The sequence below is a fragment of the Pezoporus flaviventris genome, unplaced genomic scaffold (genome assembly GCF_033815535.1).
Source record: "Pezoporus flaviventris isolate CSIRO_AGI_PZ_B2104156 unplaced genomic scaffold, CSIRO_AGI_Pfla_v1 ptg000006l, whole genome shotgun sequence".
NCBI lineage: Eukaryota > Metazoa > Chordata > Aves > Psittaciformes > Psittacidae > Pezoporus > Pezoporus flaviventris.
In genome coordinates this window covers 13,545,068-13,566,745 of record NW_026892554.1, presented here as the reverse complement: position 1 = coordinate 13,566,745, position 21,678 = coordinate 13,545,068, and the positions used below count along the sequence as shown (strand labels likewise).

At 38.0% G+C, this 21,678-nt stretch overlaps 1 protein-coding gene across 4 annotated transcripts in view; it reads left to right on the top strand.

Moving 5' to 3' along the window:
- WDR72 (WD repeat domain 72) overlaps positions 1-21,445 on the top strand; it is a 114,871-nt gene extending 93,426 nt beyond the window's left edge. For all 4 annotated transcript variants that reach the window (XM_061446990.1, XM_061446988.1, XM_061446989.1 and 1 more), the window contains 2 exons: positions 15,224-15,322; positions 21,151-21,445. In XM_061446990.1, the coding sequence (XP_061302974.1) occupies positions 15,224-15,322; positions 21,151-21,206 (155 nt within the window). In that variant the 3' untranslated portion in view covers positions 21,207-21,445. The remainder of the gene's footprint in view (positions 1-15,223; positions 15,323-21,150) is intronic.
- The last annotated feature ends 233 nt before the right edge of the window (positions 21,446-21,678 follow it).

The window sequence follows — 21,678 nt, the reverse complement described above, 5'->3', positions numbered from 1 at the left end:
GTTCGAAGAGTTGCCTGTACAAATGCGTGTGTGCTTCAAGACCATGTGTACTTTATCATCCTTCTGAAATAGCACATGTAGCTTCATAATCTAATTCATGCTTCAAATTGTGCATCTACCACTGTTGTGGTACTGAGGCAGCTGAAGGCAGAGCTCCATAGTTAACAGATGACCTCCCATTTTTACCAATAGATTCCCTTTCACTATTTGTGCAATATACATATTCAACATGTTTTCAGCAGTAACCGAAATACATTTCCCCCTTCAGCTGCACACATGTATCAGCTGAATATTGGAGAACTTAGAAGAACTGTAAAGCAAGAAAAGGCAATAAACATGAAGATGGTTTTCTTGGAGATTGTAACAGATTCTGGAATGAAAAAGAATCACTGAGTCCAGAATATTTTTTCAATACTTTCTGATTACAAATGCAGTCTTGATCTAGGGAATCACTTGGCAGCATGATTTCAGTGCCAGAGGGAATCAAGAAGACCCTGGCAAAATTAACAAAGAACTGCTGATTTGACATTTTTATTCTATGGTCAATAAATAGAAAGCATAAATGATACCACAGTAAGAAAAATATTTTTGGAATTTTAGAACACTAAACTTTGAAAAGAAAATTAGCCATCAGATCTTAACAAGTCACACTATGGTATGGGAAATAGGAAACCATAAATGCCAGATTGATTCTTAAAGGGAGCTGTGCAGTGCAGCATTATTCCTCTGGAATGATTTCATCCTTTTTAAAAGAAGGAGCCAAAGGTCACATTGGTCTTGCCCTTGAAGCAGACAATATGAGATGTCAGCTTGTGCTTTCTGACACTGCATATGATGAATAACCTTGACGTAGTAATAAACAAATAACCTATATTAACATTTATAAGCACAGTGAGGTATTAATGCAATACATACTTCAACAATACACTGTGAATATACAGCTTTCATAGAAATGGATTTCTTCTAGTAATACTATACTGAACTTATGGCATGTTAAATGTTGCTGTAAGATACATATCCTTTAAGTAGCAGAATATATACATATCTGAAATATAACCAACCATATATGTATAAATAAGAGCAGTACTTTAAACAAGCAGCCATGAAATTAAAGTTATGCAAAAGAAAAAGGACATCTGTATTCACAGATACTCAAATTGTTGTGAATACTTTATATTTAGTGTTTCAAATTCCTGTAGTTGGTTGTCTGTACATGCCACTCTGTCATAATTCAGTATTCAGCTAGGTTATCATCTATTCTCTTTTGATATTTCCACTAGCAGAGAGAAATAATTGTGTGCTGGTAAGATGTCAAGGTGTACGTAATGTTTGGTAGGAATGAGGTGTTTTCTTCAGAGTGTGGTAAGCTTGGAGTTCCATTTGTTGGGGGGAGAGTTATAACAGTGTAATAGTCCTTTTAACAAATTTCTTAGCTTTAAGAAAATCTTGTACTCTTTATAGCTGTCTTGATCCCACATATTTTGAGGGGAATTTGGTTTGGTTTGTTTTAAACTGAAAATTAAACAAAGCTGTTGGATGTTAGTGAAATGCTAACATTACAGTGTACTACTTAGCCCTGTGCAGAGTTTGATGGACCGAGTTTCTCTTGTTCATAAGTAATATCTGTATCTTGCAGGCATTCTGTAATTTTGTTTGCTTTTAAGCACACGCTATGCTCCCAAAGTAACCTATTTCTAGTATAGATGAGCTGTGCTGAGATTTCTCTGTATTCTTTCTGAATGTTTTAGGGACATCTCTGTTTATTGTTATGCGTGAGGGCACCCCAGGTCCTATTCCAGCCTTTGTTATTACACAAATTCTGTTACAATCACGGTAAATAAATAGTCACCATATGTGACACTTTGAGAAACACCTTTTATGTTAACACTTGCAAAATACCGTAGCACATATCCCAGTGTCCTTTATAAAGTGAAAAAAGGCGTTTATCATTCTCATTCCACATATCATGAATATTGAAGGTCTATGAAAGATACTTAGCAGAAGGTGTGTATACAGATGAGATCAGGGATACATTTCAGAGTACATAAAAGGTTTTCAAAGATTCTAAAATTTAGGTTGGAAATGTGGAAAATGGCGTGCCATTGCTGTAGATGAAAGAAACCAAGACTGCCAAAAACAATTTGTGGAATTAGAAGAAAAATGTATAGAAAACAATACAAAGTAGATTAGTGAAAAAAGTTTTATCTTTCTCTTTTAACAAACATTTAACTGCTCAGAGTTTGACATCTTTTTACAGGTATCTAACAGTATTCCTGTCATTAAGTAGGGTTAACTGCTAGAATTAAATGAACAAAGAAAAAGGACGATCTATTGTCTTTACATTGAGTATTAAGTCAAACTTAAGTGAGAAGAAAATGAATATACATCCAAAGGGATGTGCGGTTCGAGGACACTGATTTAAAAAAAAATCCATTCTTCACTGGGTGGCATTGTAAGAGTATAAAAATACAACAGCAAGGAAAGTGAGCCCTGGCTATTCATTTGCACTCAACAGCTGTCTTCATGAACTAAAACAAAACAAGTGGTTGGTTCTTCTAAAGCACATTTTCACTTTCCTTTAGCTCTGAATGACTGAGTGATTCCCTTGGAATGAAGCCTGAAGTGGAAGCTGTGAATGCAACTATTAAAGTGTCAGATATAGTAAATGTGTTTTGTAATAATACAATATGGTAATAGACTGCTGTGATCCCAACTTTCTAAACTTGAGTTTAACTCTTCACATTGGTACAGTAGTTTTAATCTGTTCTTTAGCCTTTCAGGTTTTCCTAGGAACAAAGAATGTCTCTAAATTAATTAACATACTCTAGGTACTAAATGCATTACAGAATCAGCAGATCTGTTTGTATACACTTGATGTCCAATAGGCCACATGCATTGTAGATATTCTTTCATATACTGCCCCAAGAATTCTTGCAGTTCTGTAAAGATGTGAAGTGGCAGAGGTAGGTTATTCCCCTCTGGAAAAAGCATCAGGCCATGGAGCAATTTATAGCTAGAAGTTCACCTGCATTTGTCATTTGACTGTGATAAGGGATGTGCAAAAACTGGGGTGCCTGTGAGCTTTGGTGGCTTTGTGCATTTAATTATTGAAATCGCGTATACTGCTGTGCTACAGCTGTGTAGTGGCAAATCATTGGACTAGTAAGGTTGAGGCGTTACTTTATAGCTGAGAGTTTATTGGGTTGTTTTGGAAAAGCTTAGGCAGATCCCAGAGTGCCAGTTATATTCTGGTGGAAGTGAACTTGGCCCTGCTCTTTTGAGCCTAGTTATGGAAAGTCATTTTAGTGTACATCATCTGTTCTAGTAATTTTTACACATCTGTTAGCATTTCTATGCTGCTTGCTTCATCTCAACCACCTTGGCCAAACTCAGGTTGTGGTAAATCAAGAGCAGCTCTATTGCTTTGTTTAAAAGTGCACCTAGTTAACACAGAGATGAACTCAGTGCCCTGAGCAGGGAGTGAGCATTCTGTGATTTATTTTACAAGAATGCTGTGTTCTCTGTTAATTATGCTGCAGCCATTGCACTGTGCTTTTGAAACTGCAGTCAAGGTCCTGCTGCACATTTGTACCTTTTTTGTGCAGGAGCCTTTTTGGCATTTCCACTTCACTCATGTTACAAGCTGGAGTGCAACCTTTAGTGATCTCCTGAAGTGGCAGTTTTGTTTCCTGAAACACTAAATTTGTTTTTATCCTTCCATATATAAAGGGATATATACAACTGTCCCTAGATTCACCTCTGATTGTGCAGACAAGCTGATAGTTGAAAGCATGTAGGAACATAAACAAATCAACCAGTAAAAAAGAATACTAGCAATACAATTTGAAGTACCTGCAGGAGACAGGTGGGACACTTCCATATGGAATTTCTTGTTGAGGACTGGATCATTTCCAGATAGCCAGTGTATGCCTAACTTTTCTATGTGTGAATTGAAATCTAAATGTGCACAAATAAACAACACCCTGAGAGAGGTAGTTTTCAGAATACCTAAATAAAGATATTCCAGGTATTTTTTACTAGGTATATTGCAAAGAGCAATAGAAATTTTTGCTTTCAGAATTAGCAAGAAACTAATGTTCTTACATCAACAAAATATCAAATTCTAACTAGTGACTTGGCTACCACAATAATACAGCCAGTGAATGTAATGTTGTTTCACCAATCTTCATAATTTTATGGCAGATTTTATGGTACCTTTCATGTTTCTTTTCTGAATGTCCCAGTTCTTACAGCAAAGTGATAATATGAAAGCATTAACTTTTAGTATAAGCGAAAGAAACCTCATACCGCTGAAGACACAAGTATTGTGGTCAAAATGGGGCAGTACCAAAACTGATTGCAGCCTTTTAAGTTGGGCAGCACTGAGCAGTGTGTTCCTGTTACCAACCATATTTAAGCAAAGTGCAAAGAATTTAACATTTTAATAAATCCTGCTTCTTCTCAATCTAGATTGTTTCTCACTCACACCCTCATGTAGCACTTGAATGCAGCAAAGAAAGCGTGTAAGGGCTCGCACTTGTGTTTCTCCTTTGCTCTTCATCTCCCCCATGATGCTTAACTCCAGTAAGAACATAGTCTTGTAGCATGTTTTACCTATCAACAGCAGATCATCTGCATTTTTTGAACCATTCTTTTTAGTTCCTCACACGTGGGGTTTCAAATGGCCTCTGAACCACAGGGACAAGTGTCATCTCCTTAGATGCCTGTCTTCTTGGAAATCCCTGTAGTGTCTGTCTTACCTGTTTATTACCTGCCTCAAAGCGGAGGGTCCAGGCTCTTTTGTTCACTTACAGATACATCTTGCTGATGGCCTGAAGAATAAGGTTCAGCGTAGGGAAGTGGAGGTGCAGTATTAGACAGGGGTCATCTTTTATCTGTTAAGTACTTCACAGCTCTCTGTTTATCTTCTTATTTGAGGGAATGCCACCTTCATTTTCTGGAGACATATCATTTGGAGCTTAAAGGGGAGAGTCTGTTTCTTAAACCTGTGTCTGTTTTATGGTAGTTGAAACAAACGGTCCACATACATTAGCAATATAATTGCATATCATCCATCAGTTCAACAATGCACCTTCCTGATACTTACACATATCAACAAATACTGCTTATTAATTCACGGAATAGCAAAGTCCAGATTTTGTTTTCAATTGCATGAGGAGAGTAGCTGCCTTAATCTAGGTCCATGCTCCTGTAGCGCAGCCCAGAATCATTATCAGTATATACAAAATACATTTCCACCTACGCAAAAAAAGGACAGCAACTCCTAGTAGATGATGTTTGGGACAAAACACAAAACGATATAAATTTGTCAGATGCTGGTTTGTTTCTCCAAACATGAGTTCACTGCAGATCTTAACCATGTAACTAGAAATCATTAATTAAATCCTCTGCAGCCAAGAATCATGCATAATGTAACACAGCTACTGCAAACAGTTCGCTCGTGATCATTTAAATTTCCTTGCTCTTACAGACATGAGGAGCCTGTATTTGAAGTAGTCCCCGATGAGATTTTGCTTTTACATCCTTGGAGAACGTCTTTGTGCATATTTATAGGACAAAGTAGAAGGATTACATATGTGGATTTTTGCTTTCATGGTATTAGCTGTAAGCATTTAAGTATACATACCTTGACACAATCTGATCACATATGCACACCTCAAAAATCTCTTCACTGCATAGAAAATAAGTGGCCTAATTCTCTAAGCCTTTAAGTAATAATACTATGATTGGGTCATGCATGTGAGATAGGCAGTTTTATATCGAACATGCAGATCCCTCTGAAAAAAAAAGAAAAGGATTTCCTTATTTTCTGTTAACTTTTGTGAAGAGGATTTCAGTTAGCAGCCTACTCTGTAGGGCAGTGTAATTTCCATAGATAGTACCGCCATGTTAGTGGTGAGAATAGATAGCTTACTACCTCAGCACTGCTAATGTTCAAAAAGGCAATTTGTTTAAAGGACAGGGACAGAAGAAGAAGGAAGTGGACTTCACAAAGAACTGCACAGCAGTTTCACTGCAAACTATCTACTAGTCATGCAGTACTATCCAATTAATCCATTACTCTTACAAGCAGAATCCCTGTATATCCAGGTACAATCCTTGCCAAATATCTGGACACAATCATAGGCTTTTAGGATTACAAGTAAGATAATAAAGGATAATGATCAGAAATTAAGCACACCAACACAGAATGCTTGGGTTAACTGGGCTTGCCATGTGCACTGTAAGGCAGCAGTCTGTTAGGTTTAAAGTGAGATTAAGGAGTTGTGTAACCTGCAATTATGCTGGTTTTCATTAAAAAAATAAGATGATTGGGCTCAGTAGGGCCCTTCCTTATATTTACCTCTCTTTAATTGGATTTGGAACTGCTTAAACATCTTTGAGTTGGAGCTTATAAGAAGATGATCCCAGCTGTTTTTCGAAGCTTAAGACAGCAGGCAGACAACATGATCATGTCAAGACTCATACTAAAGCCTTAATCCTACTTTTTCATCAACTAGCACTACAGCTGAGTCTTTAACCTCCTAAGTACTAAATGTGCTTTGGATCTCTCACAATGCATTTGCTGTCAAATGTTACTGTCTAATAATATTAATTTTTGATTCCTTTCTGAGAAGGACTTTAAAGAATAGTCTCTGTCTATCTGAGGTTGAGGAGCTACAGTGTAAGCCTGTATTTTCAGTCCTTTTAAAAATACAGTTTATAAGCTTGCTCCTGCTGAAGTCTGCTGTTCTCTATGGAGGCAAGGGATTGCATTGACCTCTACCTTGCCTTTTTATAACATAAAATCCAGTACCTTTGTAACTATTTTTCATTGTACGTGTATTACTAGGTTGCCTATAGGTTTATATTCAAAAGGAAAGAAATGGCTTTAGTTTTATTCAGGTCTTTTTCCTAGGAACTGTTAGCGTGACCAAAAGATATTTTCTAGACTCTTAGCCTCAAAACTTGCTACCCAGAGAATTATTTATTTGATAATCCTGCAGTTGAATAAATATTAAATGTTCTAATGAGGTTTTCTTGCATCTATTAATAGTATCCATGCAATGCAATAATCTCTACTCCTCACCCTTTTTTCTTTCCTTTTCCCTTTTCCTTTTATCTTTTCTTTCCTTTTTCCTTTCCTTTTCCCCTTTCCTTTTCCCCTTTCCTTTTCCCCTTTCCTTTTCCCCTTTCCTTTCCTCTTTTCTCCCCTTTTCTTTTTTCTTTCCTTTCCTTTCTTCTTTTTTCTTCTTTCTGTTGGGTAGTGCTCCGATTTGTCCTAGTGACACAGGGCTGCCAGCAGGAAAGCAAGCGTAGTTAATGCTCAGCTGCTCAAACCAGTCAAGCAAGCTAGCAAGTCCCAGCTGTGCTACTTGATGTTTTTTGATTGCACCTAGTCCTCAATCTGTGAACTGTTTTCTGGATTTAGATTCATCAAGCTCTGCCGCTTTAAAAACTCATGCAGGCAGGCATCCTAGGATATGCCATTATAAGCTGCTGCCAGGGGATCTTCTAGGAGATAAATGGAATCTGTGTGAAGTAAATTAGTGTGAACCAGTCAATCTGTGTGTCAGCCTTGAGCCACATCCATGGGTAACTAGCTTGCTGACTGAAAAGTCCAGTCTTTTGCCAATCAGAGGTCTCAGCCACCAGGAAGCAGTCCTATACAACATTAGTTTCTTGGAATAATGCCTGTTTGACCAGCTAGTGAAACTCTTCAGTATACAGTACTGTACTGCCTGAGTTTACTTATTGCTTACAATTGAACTGAAAATCTTTTTAAGTCAGATAACATTTTAACAGTAGGGAGCATCACAGAAATGTCTTGGAAATAAGTACTTCCACTTTCATACAGCAGCCATTCAGTAGAGTCATGCTGTGCTGCAGTTGGCTTTACCTCCCTATCAGTAATACATCTTCAAGGCCATAATGCAAAAGAATAACAATAATCTGGCCAGAAGAGATTAATAAAGAGGCTCTGTGTATATTTTTTTTTTCCCATGGATTAAGCTATTTGGACAGCTTTGATCAAGAGAAAGGAAAAGTACGCAAGCTGTAGCGTTCACATTATGCACAGGGATATGTCAGTGCCATAACTGTTCTGTGCAGTTGCATTTCATTTTGGTTTTAAAAGCAAATTAAAGTAATAAACAGCTAGAATTCCTCTGTAGAAATGGACTGAACCAGAACCGTCTGAAAATTCCCTGATTAATGCTTTTCTGCTTGAATACCAAATCAATCTACTGTCATGAAGATAATAATGTCAATACTGTCAATACTGTGATTTTAAAAGCATGAAGTATTTCTTTATTTGTTGGTTTTATAGAAGCTACTGATACACTGATAAGCAGCCATATCTGCACTATGTACTCTCCCACACCATCGATCTAATGAAGAGAAACCAGGACGGATTTTGCTATATATTTTTAGAGAAGGGGACAGGTGACAAGATGCTCTGTGCTTCAGTTCAGAAACAAACCCAAAGCTGATTATCTGCATCAGAACTGAGAATTTGGCCTTCTTTACCAATTCCTGTAAATATTGTTTCTCTGTTGCCTCTCAGTTACTGGAGGGGTTGGGGGGAGGGTTGTTAGGGGGAAAGAAAGAGAGAGGCATTAATAATGTTGATCACATATGATCACGTTGGCTAAACATGCACTAACGCACATTTAGTGATGCTGGAAAAAGGAATTTGGGCCTGCTAACTGGGAGGACATTGAGGAGAAAAAGCACTGAGTGCATAATGACAGAATTATGAATTATTTAAATCCTTTAATAATAATAATTTTTTAAAAATCCATTTTTTAAATGCTCCTGAGTTTTACCACAGCGTGTGCTACAGAGCTGTGCTGTGAATGTTGTGTGGGATTTTATGGGAAAGTATTTTATTTCTTGCAGGAGAACCCACTGAGACGAGTTTAACTAGTTAGGTGTTTTATTATATATACTGCACAGAATACATGGACAGATTCTGGTATAAATCACAACTAAGATCAAGACAACTGCTTTAAAATTGAGTGAATGTTTCATTGCACTAATGAAACAAAAATGGGATGTCCTTTGAGAACATAATTTGTTACATGCCATTATATTTTAGTTGAGCGAAGTAGGGAAGTCCCTCTGGGTGAATAAAACTTCAAGGTATATTGGGAAAAGAATCACTGAAAATTTCAGTTTTCCTGTCTGGAGCAATGCTGTCCTCAGCTGTACAGGCAGGGAGGAAAATGAAGTTTCAGGAGGTTTGGTAATTTAAAATATACAGAAACCTTAAAAGAAGCCTCACACTACAGAAGAAAAAATGTTCTTTAGCTGCAGTTCACTTAGTGAGTGGAATGAGCTTTGTTTGCATGTGACTTCACACGGTGCAAGAGCAAGCTCAGGTGCATGGGTTAGTATTTCTGCACACTGAGGTCCTAATTCTGCATTCGGTGTAATGGATTTAAATCACTGTAGCTTGCAGTTCGACTTATTCCATACTGGCTTTTCTCAAGGAGAGTTCCAACTTCCATATGCTTCAGCACTCACTTTAGACTAATAATGTGTTTCTCCAGGTTAATTTCTTAATTTCTCTTTTTAAAATTAAAATGCAATGAAAATTGGGCCACTATGATATTTAGTCACAGAAGGTAACAGCCAGCCACTCTCAGTTAAATGACAACTGCAGACATCAGTGCAGGGTTTTTTTAAATGACACTGAAAATTATGAAAGGACCAGCAACTGATGTCTTCTGTCAGTGAGATGAATTAGGGTTTGTATGGCCTGAGAAATGGTCTGGAAAAAAAATAGGGTTCAATTCAATAAGGACAAGAGCAAGGATCTAGACTCAGGTGGGATTAATCTTCTGCAAAGAGACAGGATGGGGAAGAAATAGCAAGGTAAGTTTCTCAGAAAAGAATCTGGATCACAAGCTGAGCATGAGTCAACAGCGTTTGTGCAGTGGCAACAAAGGCAGGCACCACAGCAGGCTCTGTAAACAGGAGTATCTCCTGTAAAACCTCTGAAGCAATCTATGTGCTGTACTCAGCACTGGTGCCATCCAGGGCACATCCCCAGCCTACCCGACTCTCTGCTCTGCTCAGCAGAGAGTACTGCCACCCTAGCAGAAGGATGGGTGCTCCATACTGGACAGTGTAACTTCAGTGTCTGCTCTTTCTGTTTCCAGGCGCTTGTGGTGAGTGATGCTAATATTTCGTGACTGTTTTGCACATTTCTCATGTTAGTGAAACCTCTTTGGTTGGCATCAAATCACGCACAAAAAGCTACGTAGGGCAGTAATCCTCAACCTGGAAAAGAGATGGTTAAAAGAAGGTAAAACCAAAGGACTGCTCAGTCACAAGCATCATGGAGAGAGTGTGCAGGGCTCAAACACATTCCTTTTCTCTCACAAGAAAAAGTTTCACATTAATCTAATAGCGACATGTGCAAACAAAATGCCTACCTATGTGGTAAAGCAATGGAGCTCGCCATGTTAAGACAAGTTAGGGAGTAGGATGTTAAGGATGTGGGAATTCTCTGTGTTTAAGGGAAACTTGAGGAGTTTGTGGAACAACTGTGGGTTAGTCAATGTTTAAAGAAAAAAAAAACAACTTTTGGAATTCCCTGGGTTTCAAATTGGCATTTAGGAGTATTACTGTGTGATTGTTGGAGTCCAACCCTGATGATATTTGGTGTCAGCAAGTCCAGCTGTTCTTGTGCTTTTTATGATATCTATGAAATCTGCTTTTTAAAATGCTACTCAAAGCATTTATTGCCCTGCTCGCCATCAAGCTTCTTAGATGTAATATGGTAGGCACCCATAGATCCCATGCATCTCAGAAGTGGCATTGCAGCACAATTGTTTTATCCATTTATGAAATAAAAAATACCAGCATTTTGTTCCCTTTGCAGCTTTTTTTTCATGCAGTTTTATTTAGATTCAGGTTGATTTGTGTTCTGCACTGGACCTTAAATATATTTATCATTTATAGCCTATATTGCCTAATATTTTTTTATTAAAAAATAATCTTGCCTTATCCAATTCTTTTGAATAGCAAATAACAAATAAGTTTCTCTGCAGACAGACTGCGTTTAAGTTACTAATCCACCTTATCAATACAAAGGCATCTTATCAGAAAATTCTAACTGGTTTATTCACCTGTGTTGTGCAGACTTCTCTCTCCAGTGTCTGCCCTCTGAAAACTGGTGTGCAGAGCAGGTTATTTAGGCAGTTATTTAGTGTGTGATGTTTTCAGAGTTTAAACAGAACATGAAGAAATAAATGATAGTGATGAGTTGTTTCTGTGATTAGTGATTAGTGTATGTTCACAAAGAACAGCTGATAATTCAACAGTTGATTCACACAAAGACTGTTCTTTCATAGACTGGTCCGCAGTCAGGCTGTGATCTCTTTTAAGGAATAGTTTGGTTTCATTTTGTGGAATTTTATATATATGAAACTATTTACATACATGTTTCATTGAATACTACAATCTTAATGACATTCTTTTACTATTGTAAATGCCATACCTATTTTTAATGTCCTTTCCTGCTTCAATAATGTAAGAGAATAGCTATCAAGTTCGGTAAACAACTCTTAAGAGCTTATTAAGATGAATCAGAAAAAATTGCTGCTATTCTCAAGATTGATCCTGTACGATGAGGATTTATGTCATTTTTACATGCTAAGTTCAAGGTCATTTGCCCCAGTTAAATCTGTCGCTTTTCCTTATTTCCGTACTAACAAAGGTAATTTTTACTTTCTATGTAATAATTGAAATGACACTGTACTGAATAGGAAAAAAATGTCATTGGAGTTGTTGTAGGAGAGATGGTTGTTTCTTTACTTTTTCTCTGACTTGTAGATTTGGGGCTCATTTATGCTGCAGACATTTACATCACTTTGGCTACAAAAATTAGCTTTCACATGGAAGCAAAAGTAATTTTAAGGTCCATTTAAACCCAAAGTAGGACAGAGTATCCTCAGAATGAATAAAGATCACACTGTTATGTTTAAATAACTTAAATTCCGTCAGCATCCTGTATTGCCCCTATTGACATTTGCACATAAAATCTTGTTTCCCTAAAGGAAAATACAGTAATGTACATCTCAGGGTTAAGAGTTTTTCATTTTTTTCATTATTATATAATGCCATTTTTTACTTTCACTCTGGATGCGGGCCACTCCGTTCTGTCCTTATTTTTAACTTTTCAATTCCCTTTGTTCTTTTATGATATTTTTGTATCATGTCATGTGATATTTTAAGAGAGAAAGTGCTAAAGGTCTCTCCTAGGTCCCTTTCTTGCTCACCACGTACGCTCATTGTGTAACTTCACAAACTAGGCTGTGGTGAAGTTTATTTGCCTGTGTTTTGTCTAGGGAGGTGTGTGTACTTCTGAGAAAGTGACAGGGCTAAGATATACATCGCAGCAGTGACCCCATCTGAGCCTGTCCAGGCCTGTCTCCTGCTGTTCTGAAATACGCACTTTCCTTCCTTCACTTTCTCCTGGTGACCCACGTTCTCTGAGAGCTGTTTTTACACAGGCTGTGCTAGAGCTCTGCTTCTCTGCCCCTCTGAAAGCCCTTTCCATCCATGCTTTCCACTCCCTTTAAACTGTTCCTAATGGCTCCTGGCCACCAACTATTCATGTGAGTGTTTCATCATTGGTTTTTGTCATTTGTCAGCAGTATCAGCTCTGCCTGTGATCCCTTTATCATTTTTGTCTTTCTTGGCTTTCAATGACTCCATCCTCTCCTGAATCTCCCCAGATCTCTTCAATCTCTACTCAAGCATATCAACGAGAGAGCCTCCTGCTTTGTCAGAGGATCTTGCCAGCCTGTCTTGGTTTCTTTTTTGTTCACTTCACACCTTCCTTCTGATGTATCTCATCTGTGTGGACCTGCTTCTAGCTGACTTCTATTCATTATGTTCTGAGTTATTTCTCAGGTGGTACCTTCACTAAAAGACACCTGCTCAGCTCTGCTTTGTTGTAAAATCAAGCAGGTCAGTTTAAATTATATGACTTATAGTGACAGGGTCTGGGACAAAGGGAGGGCACTTGAACAGGTTTGTCCTAATCCTGTTCAAGAGCAATTATGGCACAGACTTCCAGCAAGGGAAGTACCTGCCATCTTCTGACACTGGTGCTTGGCACTGTGAAAGCATCTCCCCTCTTGGTTCACTGTGAGAGTTCTTCACTGGGTGAAAACACACAACGCGCTTTGAAAGGTTCGTCCTGAATCTTGGGTCACTGCTTTGTGTGTTGGAGGAGACACCTCTTATGATTTTCTGTTTGTCTGCAGAGGCATAGCCACCTTTTGTACTCTGCTGGAAATTTTCCTATTGTTCTACTTCAGAGCAGTTCTGACTTTTAAATTCATGCAGCTGTTATGACTCAGTCTATCACAGCGCAGTGGAGCTGGCTGCTGAATGGGAAGAACTGCTCCAGAAAGAATGTTTTCATAAATTTGGCACAGAACAATTTCTTGAAAACGTGATACGTGCACTTGTATTTTGCAAGTTTTCTTTCTTGAAGTGGGAGTTCTGGCCTTCGATTGGTGTATTGGAAAATCATTTACATGGAGGAAGAAACAGAGGAAAGTACAGATATCTTTGAAGACATTTCTTCCTGCACATAGCGTACTATTTTCATGTGTAAACAAGGACATTTGTTATTTATTTTATAAGCTTTTCTTCAGTGTCACCTCATGCAAATTATCATGTCAGCACTTCCATGGCAGAGACAAGAACTGAAAATCCACTTCATCACAGCATGGATACGCTGACCATTGATAACAGTCTACTGGCTTTTTGTCAGCCTAGAGATTTAACCAGTGTTCCTCCTTTACCCAAGCAGAGTTTTAATCTTGGATGGTTAGCTGCTGTCCAAGGCAGGTTTTTAAGCAAAACTTACTGGCTTCTGTTGGTTTGTTTGTTTGAAGGTGAAATGCATGGTGTCACTGTAGTAGATTTTATTATTTACCATTTTTAAATGTTGTATTTCAAGGATCTGATTCCACATTTGTGTGGAAGCTCTGACTGCTTCAAACAGACTCTGTGTAGATGCAGGAGTCAAAAATGATGGAACCTTTTGGTGACCTGGGATCAATAGCTCCAAACTGAGGGAAAGTGCAAATCACTGAAGTGGAATATGTGTCCTTTGAGCTCTTCCTGTCTGAATAATGCCCTGAGGCCTTGTTGGTTCACTCATAATGTTGGGAAATTTAAATGGCCGTTTAAATGAAGTGATCCTGCAGCAAATATTCATTTGGTAAAATAAAAAGAAAATCCACCAAAAGTTATAACAAATTTCTTGTTTTAAGAACAGGACCAAACTACACTGAGACTGTGTATAGCCATTGGTATCCCCATCCACATGGAAGTCTGGAACCTTGTTTAGTTTTCTAGGGATTAGGAAAAAAAAAGGTATTTCCTTGTCACCACTGTTTTCCTAAGAAACGGGATGAGCTAAGAGTTTTAATGGGACTGAAAAACTGAGATCGAGTCTTTACTGTGCTTTTCTATAAAATATTGTTTAGTAATTGTATTTGATCGTCAAACTGTGTTTGTGGCTCCACGTGATGATGAGGAGCAGAAGAGAGGACATTGACAAGAGAAATACCTCTCTTCTGTTCAGGAAGACTTATGTGGGATTTGTCCTGCACAGACAAATAATTGTTTTCATGAAGATACTTTCCTGCTCGGAAATGAAAATGGTTTTAGCAATTAAGTAAAAGAAGAAATCAAATTGGGCAATCTCTAAAGCATAACTCAGTCTGGTTTTTACTGCACTTTGGCATTATCACTGATTTTATTACACATTTTATCTTGTTATATACAACATATTTTCATCTTAAAGCTAACACCATTTCTCTCCCTGGTGAATGACTGCAGTAATTACAATTGTCTACTGGCTTCCTTGGTGAAACAGATGAGCACTTTTTATGGCTTCTAATTTATTTAATTATTTTAGGATTCTGTAAGAAAAAAATGATTTTCTCCTTCAAAGAGATCACATTTAAGCCACTGCCTCAAACTTCTCCCTGAATGAATTCGTCTATAGATTTTTCAACTGTGCGGTGGTTGCATATAAGTACTTAGAGTTTCTGTTTTATTTCCATCTCTTATTTGTGTTTACAAATTATGTCTTCAGCATTGAAAGCTCTGCAGAAAGCCAGGAAGTGTTTGTTTGTGAATACACTGCATTTCTCCCTCCCCCTGTTTTTGTTCTGTATTGCTCCAGCCCGTGCGCTGAAGCATGACAAGAGCTCCAACTCGGCAAACTTCCAAGATGTGGAGGATACGCCTGACAGATGCGTCTTGGAAGAGTCTGAGAGTCCAGGTGAGAGGCATTTAAAGACAGACACCAAGTATCAAGTGATAAATCTGACACAGCTTTTGGGTCTGTAAAAAAAGCACATTGTAATGCTGTTTCCTTTTTAGCAGCTGCAATGTCAAATTAATGGTCACCTCCAGGGGTCACAGTGTGGAGCTGTTATCCTTTCCTCTTTCATCAAGAATTCAGGTTTTAGAAAGGATAAAGGCTTTATGACCAAAAAGAAAGCTGACACTACTAGTTCATTATAATTAGTTTTGGACTACACTGCTTACTTAATATATGTACAGTGTCTGACCCTTTGAAGGTAGCATGAGATTATGAAAAATTAGGACTGTATATACTGCAGTTGAGTGTAGCGGCAGACATTCAAATGCTGTATTTCTAGGGGAAAGAAAATTGGTGGTGTTAAATAGCTTGGTCCTTTTCTTTAAATCAGCTCACAATCCTTATTTCATTTTAATGGCTTTTAACATTGATTCAGCTAAATACAAGAACATCCATAGAGTGCATCCTTTTTGGTGACTAAAAGATTTATCTTCATGTAGTTTCATTATCTTTCTCGTTATGGAACAACTACAAAATTTATTAAATGAATCCCAAAGGGAAACAATTAAATATAAAGTGTATCGAGTCACAGCTGATTAAAAACATTCTTTGTGACTAAATACTAAGATCTTTTAAGCAAACTGTGAGCTTGACCCACATACACCACATATGTAACCTGCACGTAGTACTCATTAGTGAAAGAGTTAAACATCTTTCTTCACTTGCTGTTTCCCTTCCCTGCTTTATCTGGTCTCTGTGTACCCTCTTGCATCTTTGTGTGCTGATCCGTGTATCATATTTTTGATTCATCGTCTCTGCGGCCTGTCAGCTTAGTTAAGAGATTTCCAAATCTTGCAGCCTGTGCTGACAGGGGGCAGCTGCCAACAGTCCCCTGATCCTTCCCCAAGGAACACTGCTGAGATTTAATTTTCAGTCAAAGGGTGCAGTCTGAAATCCATGTCAGGTCCCCTAAGTCATCTCAGACCCCAGATAGGACCCATGTCTGGGGGATTATATTTCAGCACACTCCACTCCTCCAAGATTCCTTGGGAGTTCAACTGCTGTCATATACCTGATTTGAACTACATTCCCTTTTCATCTTTTCCACAGAAATGACCACCCGTATATGTTGGAATAATTGAAACCAATGAATTGTAAATCCATATTCGTTTTAAAGCCACATAGGCTTGGACTCACCACTGTACAGCAGAAACCAGCGTGAGATTAGAAAGAGATACATAATCTGCTCAGGAAGGAGCCAGGTTTGGTTCCTTACCACACCTGTGGTGGTGCATGGCAGCTCCTTCAGAAACTGTCTACCGTCCCTTCAATGATGACTATGGGCAAAAATGTGGATTGTCCAAGTTGTGATTGTTCTGAAGTGAGAGAGAATTAAAACACTTTAAAAATTAAAAAAGAGGTGACGCTAAAGTGTCCAGATAAAGAACTCACGTACTTTAAAGAGAACATTATTTTTAACCTTAAATTACTTCTGTGTGGCAAAGTGTACACATCACATTTGGATGGGAACTTGAATATCCAATTCTGCACTCTGCATATCTGTATGAAGTAATGGAAAGGATAAAAGCCTGTCAGGAGGTAATATTGACTGGCAAAAATACATGTTGATAAAGCATCTAAACTTAAAAACTGAGTTCCATTCGGTCCATCTGACATCATTAAACTAGTAATAAACAATGAATTACTCTGGCTTTTGTTTCTGTCCATTCCTGCATTTTAAGACATCTTGTCTTATAGGTCTGAAAACCTCAGGAGATTTCACTACTGGTCTCACTGCTTTCCACTGAGAATTTGTGGCTTGGTTGTCATGGAGACATCGTATTTCTCCAAGAATTGCTCATATTGATCCGTGGACAGGCGTAAATGGCCAGGCGAATGTGAGGAGTAAAGGGGGTTGGGCAGTACTATAAAATGACCAGAGGTTATGGGTCGGAAATAAGCTCATAGCAAACACTTAGGTAAAGAGAAAGAAACAGTTTCATTTTGTTTCAGGATTTCGGTTTTGCACTTTATGCCATTGTCTTCTTTCACTATAGACTGAAAGAAACTTGTTAGTCACTTGTCATGTCAGATCTTTGGTGCTTGTCCTGACACAGCTGTCAGCCTTCCAGCTCTGTGCAGTTCAGGGACACACAACAAAGAGCTAGGAACATGAATTATTTATTGCTCCTTGTGCGGATGAAATTCTGTGATAAGAAATTAAGACACTTCTGACAGAAGTGCTTGTTTGAAAGGAAAGACTTGGTAACACAATACATTTACTTAAAACTTACCGTTTACTTTTAGTAGCAAACATTGAAACAATAATATGACAATCCGTTGGCTATGATTTTCTCTGGTATTTCTCAGGTGCATTAACTTTGAATAGTATCTTGGAATCTGCCTGGGAAGTCAGCATTTGGTTTGGTGCAGCCTCTGACTTCAAAGTCTTTGACAGTCTGGGCAAACTTACAAACTCCATTTTGCAGTTTTCATTTTCAAGTCACTGTATGTGTTTTGCGGAGCCTCTTCCGCTTCGCTTACAATATGTTGTCATATGTGAAAGAAAAGGTGTTAAGAAATACATTAATTTTCTTATCTCTCCTGATGAGGAAAAGGTGAAAATATGACAATGTACCTGCAAGGAGTTCCAGCTATTCCTAGAAAGGGTCCTTTAGTACAACTTCTACAAGAATCAGGAAGGCTCTAGAGCAGCCATTAACAGACATCTCTGTGAATTCTGTTTTCTAGTGGTGAAAGGAGCAGTCTCTAACCTTGACATTCAGCTGAGACTTATTTTAAAAGTGATCTTAATTTCCTAAAATCACATAAAGCTTACTGTGCTTATTTCACTTCCACATTTTCTATGTCCTGAACATGTTCTCACTGCTCTGGATGTGGGCCTCCAGCAATTGTAGAAAAAGGCATATACTCAGATGAATAGCAGGATTCCATTTGACTACCCAAGACACCAATCTGAGATTTACCCGTGATTTCTTGTATTCAGTGTGTGATCAGAGCTACTCTCAGATAGGTAATAAAACCCCTCAACCTGCACTTTTCTCTTGGATAATTCACACTTAACACTTTTCACATGTGATGGACACACGTAAATATCAGACTGCAGTTTCTTGTCTAAGTGAAATGGATTTTAGTTGCTCCCTTCATGTGCCTACAAGCTGCCATTATCTGTGATAGTGGCTCATGTCTATTTTAGCCCACACACAGAGGAGATGCTGGGTTTCTCTCCCAGATGCCTAATAGTAGGTTTATCACTGCCATTTTACCCCCATGCTGAGGACTACTTCTGTTTGACATGCAAAGCCTTGGCTTTTCAAACTTGTCTCTGCTTTGGCCTTAAACGTAATAATCAGATAAGAATTACATCAGCGTTTTATAGAACTTTACTTTTGATCATATCAACCTCCTATAAAGAATTCACTATCCCTTAGAGTGCTTCTTTAGTATAAATAAATATTCTCAGCAGCGTTTTTTGTTTTATCACACAAATTTTCTACATTCAGGGAAGCAGAGAAAGAGGCTCACAACTGGGTGAGCACAGATGTGTAAGTTACACTTCTAGGTCTGAGCTCTTCACCCAAGTTTTCTTGTACAAACAGTGGTGGAAAATTTACCCCTCTAGAGGGCAGATCGTCTTGTCCAAAGGGAGTTGCTTGAGAAGGGTTTTGAGGGGATTGAAAACGCTCTGAATTTTGTCAGTCAAAATGTAAGAGGATTGACACAATTTGAGGTGTCTTAGCTTTCATATGTGGCGCAAGCCCGCTAAGGAGGGTTCTGCAAGTACAGCTTTGGTGAGAAAAAGCAGTAGATTTTAGCTGAAGTGACAGGAAACAATGTAGGCACAGATGTCCTTTGCCTCTTATTTCCCCACTCCCCCTCCCATTTCCCCTCATAGACCCAAACCTAGGCCTTCTCTTCCTCCTAACTATATCCCCTCTATCAGTCTACTCAATCCTGTGGTCAGGCTGAGCATCAAACTCCAAATATGCCCTAATCAGTGCACTACAAGCAGTAGCACAAGCCATCTCCTATGAAGATCTGCAGAGATACTGCAGTAGTCTAGGCAACAGACTGTTACTTCACTTGGTTATAGGGGGAAATTGAGTCTCTCTAATGGAAGATTGAGTTGGAAGCTGTAGACAGAAATTACAGTGTTTTCTATCTTCTGGATGAAAACCATGTAAATGGTAAGAGCCCTATATGCTTATGGCCTTCAGTAGCCAGTCTCTACCTGAGTCAGCTGATCCTTCTGCAGCTCATGATATCTTCCATCCATTCATTCCAGAAACATTGCCCATATTAAATTTTTCACTCTTCATTTTTTTTACTTTTCAAGGCAGAATGTGATTCTGGGTGAACAGCAAATAATAGTGAATATCCAAACAGTTTCCACAGCCTTGCTTATCCGAGATAGACCTTGGCATAGAGAGGGGAAAGATCTCTGACTGTCCATGAGATACAGTCTATGAGAGACAGAACTGCAGCAAATAGAAATGAGAATGTATCAAGAACAGATTCTTATTAGCCACAACGTGCTAAAAAATACAGCACTAAAATTGCGACTATCTTGTTATCAGGCAGGTTATGATTATTCTATTGAATATTCACTTGCCAGCTCCATGTTTCATCCACTGAATAGAATGTTATTGAAATCATCCCTGTGTCACCAATATGGCTGTTTATCAGTACACAGGCAGAATGTAAAAATAAATAGTAAATTTCCAAGTATGAAACACCCTAGAAAAGCATGATTTTCTCTGTCTGCATCATCATGACAAGTAGAACAGATTGTGGACTGGAGTGCTTGAGGTTGTTGATAATAAGCAGGATTAGGATGCAATGTCTAGGAATTATTCCAGAAAGAATTTCTGGAATGCAGGCAGAGATGAACCCATAAGAGCTTCACTGCAGTAGATGCAGTGTCACAAACTATCAGCATTTTAGGTTATTAGTGTCTTGAATCACAGGTTTGGTTTTGTTTTTAATAGTAAACTCTAAAACCAGAAGACTACACAGTGGACATCAGGAAAACGTACACCTCTGTCTCTAGGACACAGAGACAGAAAGATGATAGATGATATGATAAATGTACAAGATATCCATTAGATTGGGAAAATGCAGTGTGTGAAGCTTTCTTCATAATCATGGACTCATAGAAGGTGTTGCATGTGTTTAGGCAGTGTTCCTGATACAAGTAATATTTAAAACTCATAAGTATTACCATATGTCAAATAAGAAGAAATCATGAAGCTGAAAACTGATGATTGAGAGTGTTCTTCTGTGGAATTCTAATAAGACATGACAGAATTAAAATATAGTGTCTCATTAGTGTAACTTCCTATTACTCCTGTTTACAGCTATTGTACGGTTGTTTCTGCTAAAAGGAAATACACATAATTTGAAAATTACATTTGCAGAGGAAACATCAACAATCTATTACTTTAGAACAGAAATTAGCTCTCTGCTGATCCACTGGAATGTTTTCCTTTAAAACAAAAACGGAAGACAAAGGAAAAGGTTGTTCAGGTGAAAATTTTTTGAGGAATGCCATTTCTGCTCTTGAGCTCTTCTGGGTTCCATATTGCCCCCTGTGCCATAGCAATTATAGTGGAGGTAGACTTTTGATATTCGTTAACACTAGCATGATAGCGCTGAAAGTTTTCATTCTGTAACAAAAATTATAGAGCTTAGTACTCTATAAAAAATCCTGCCTCTTACCTCAAATTGTAAAAGCGTTAAGGCACGTGAATACATTTCTTTTTCAGATGACATGAAGTCACATCCCTGGATATCTAAGGTGTGCTCCTGCAAGGTGTGTTAGAAAAACCTGCTTAGCCAGAAGAATTAGAAGATGCACAAGAACAAGCAAGAAAGAATATATGCGGTCTGGACATGAACTGGATTATTGTAGTTGTTATTGTATGCATTTCACAATTCATTTTCGGAACAAATACATTCCATAAGATCAGCTTCTTTTTGCTGATTTATTGGCTTCAATTCACGCTTCCATCACTAATAGTTTCATGTTTATTTAACTAAATTTAGATAGTTCTACCATAGAAAATATCAACTCTGTTTTTAGATGTTTTTCTCTAGTTTTTGTAGTGATCACAAATCTTAGAACTTTTACCATAAAAATTTGCATCGGTTTTAATAGTCTTTTATATACGTAAAATTTAAATTTTTATCTCTCCTTGCTTCTGGCTTTTATTACCAGCAACATTTTAACACTGATCAAAAGCAAATGCTTTTGAAATAATTAGAAACATTGTTTGCATTTCAAGGAATGAACA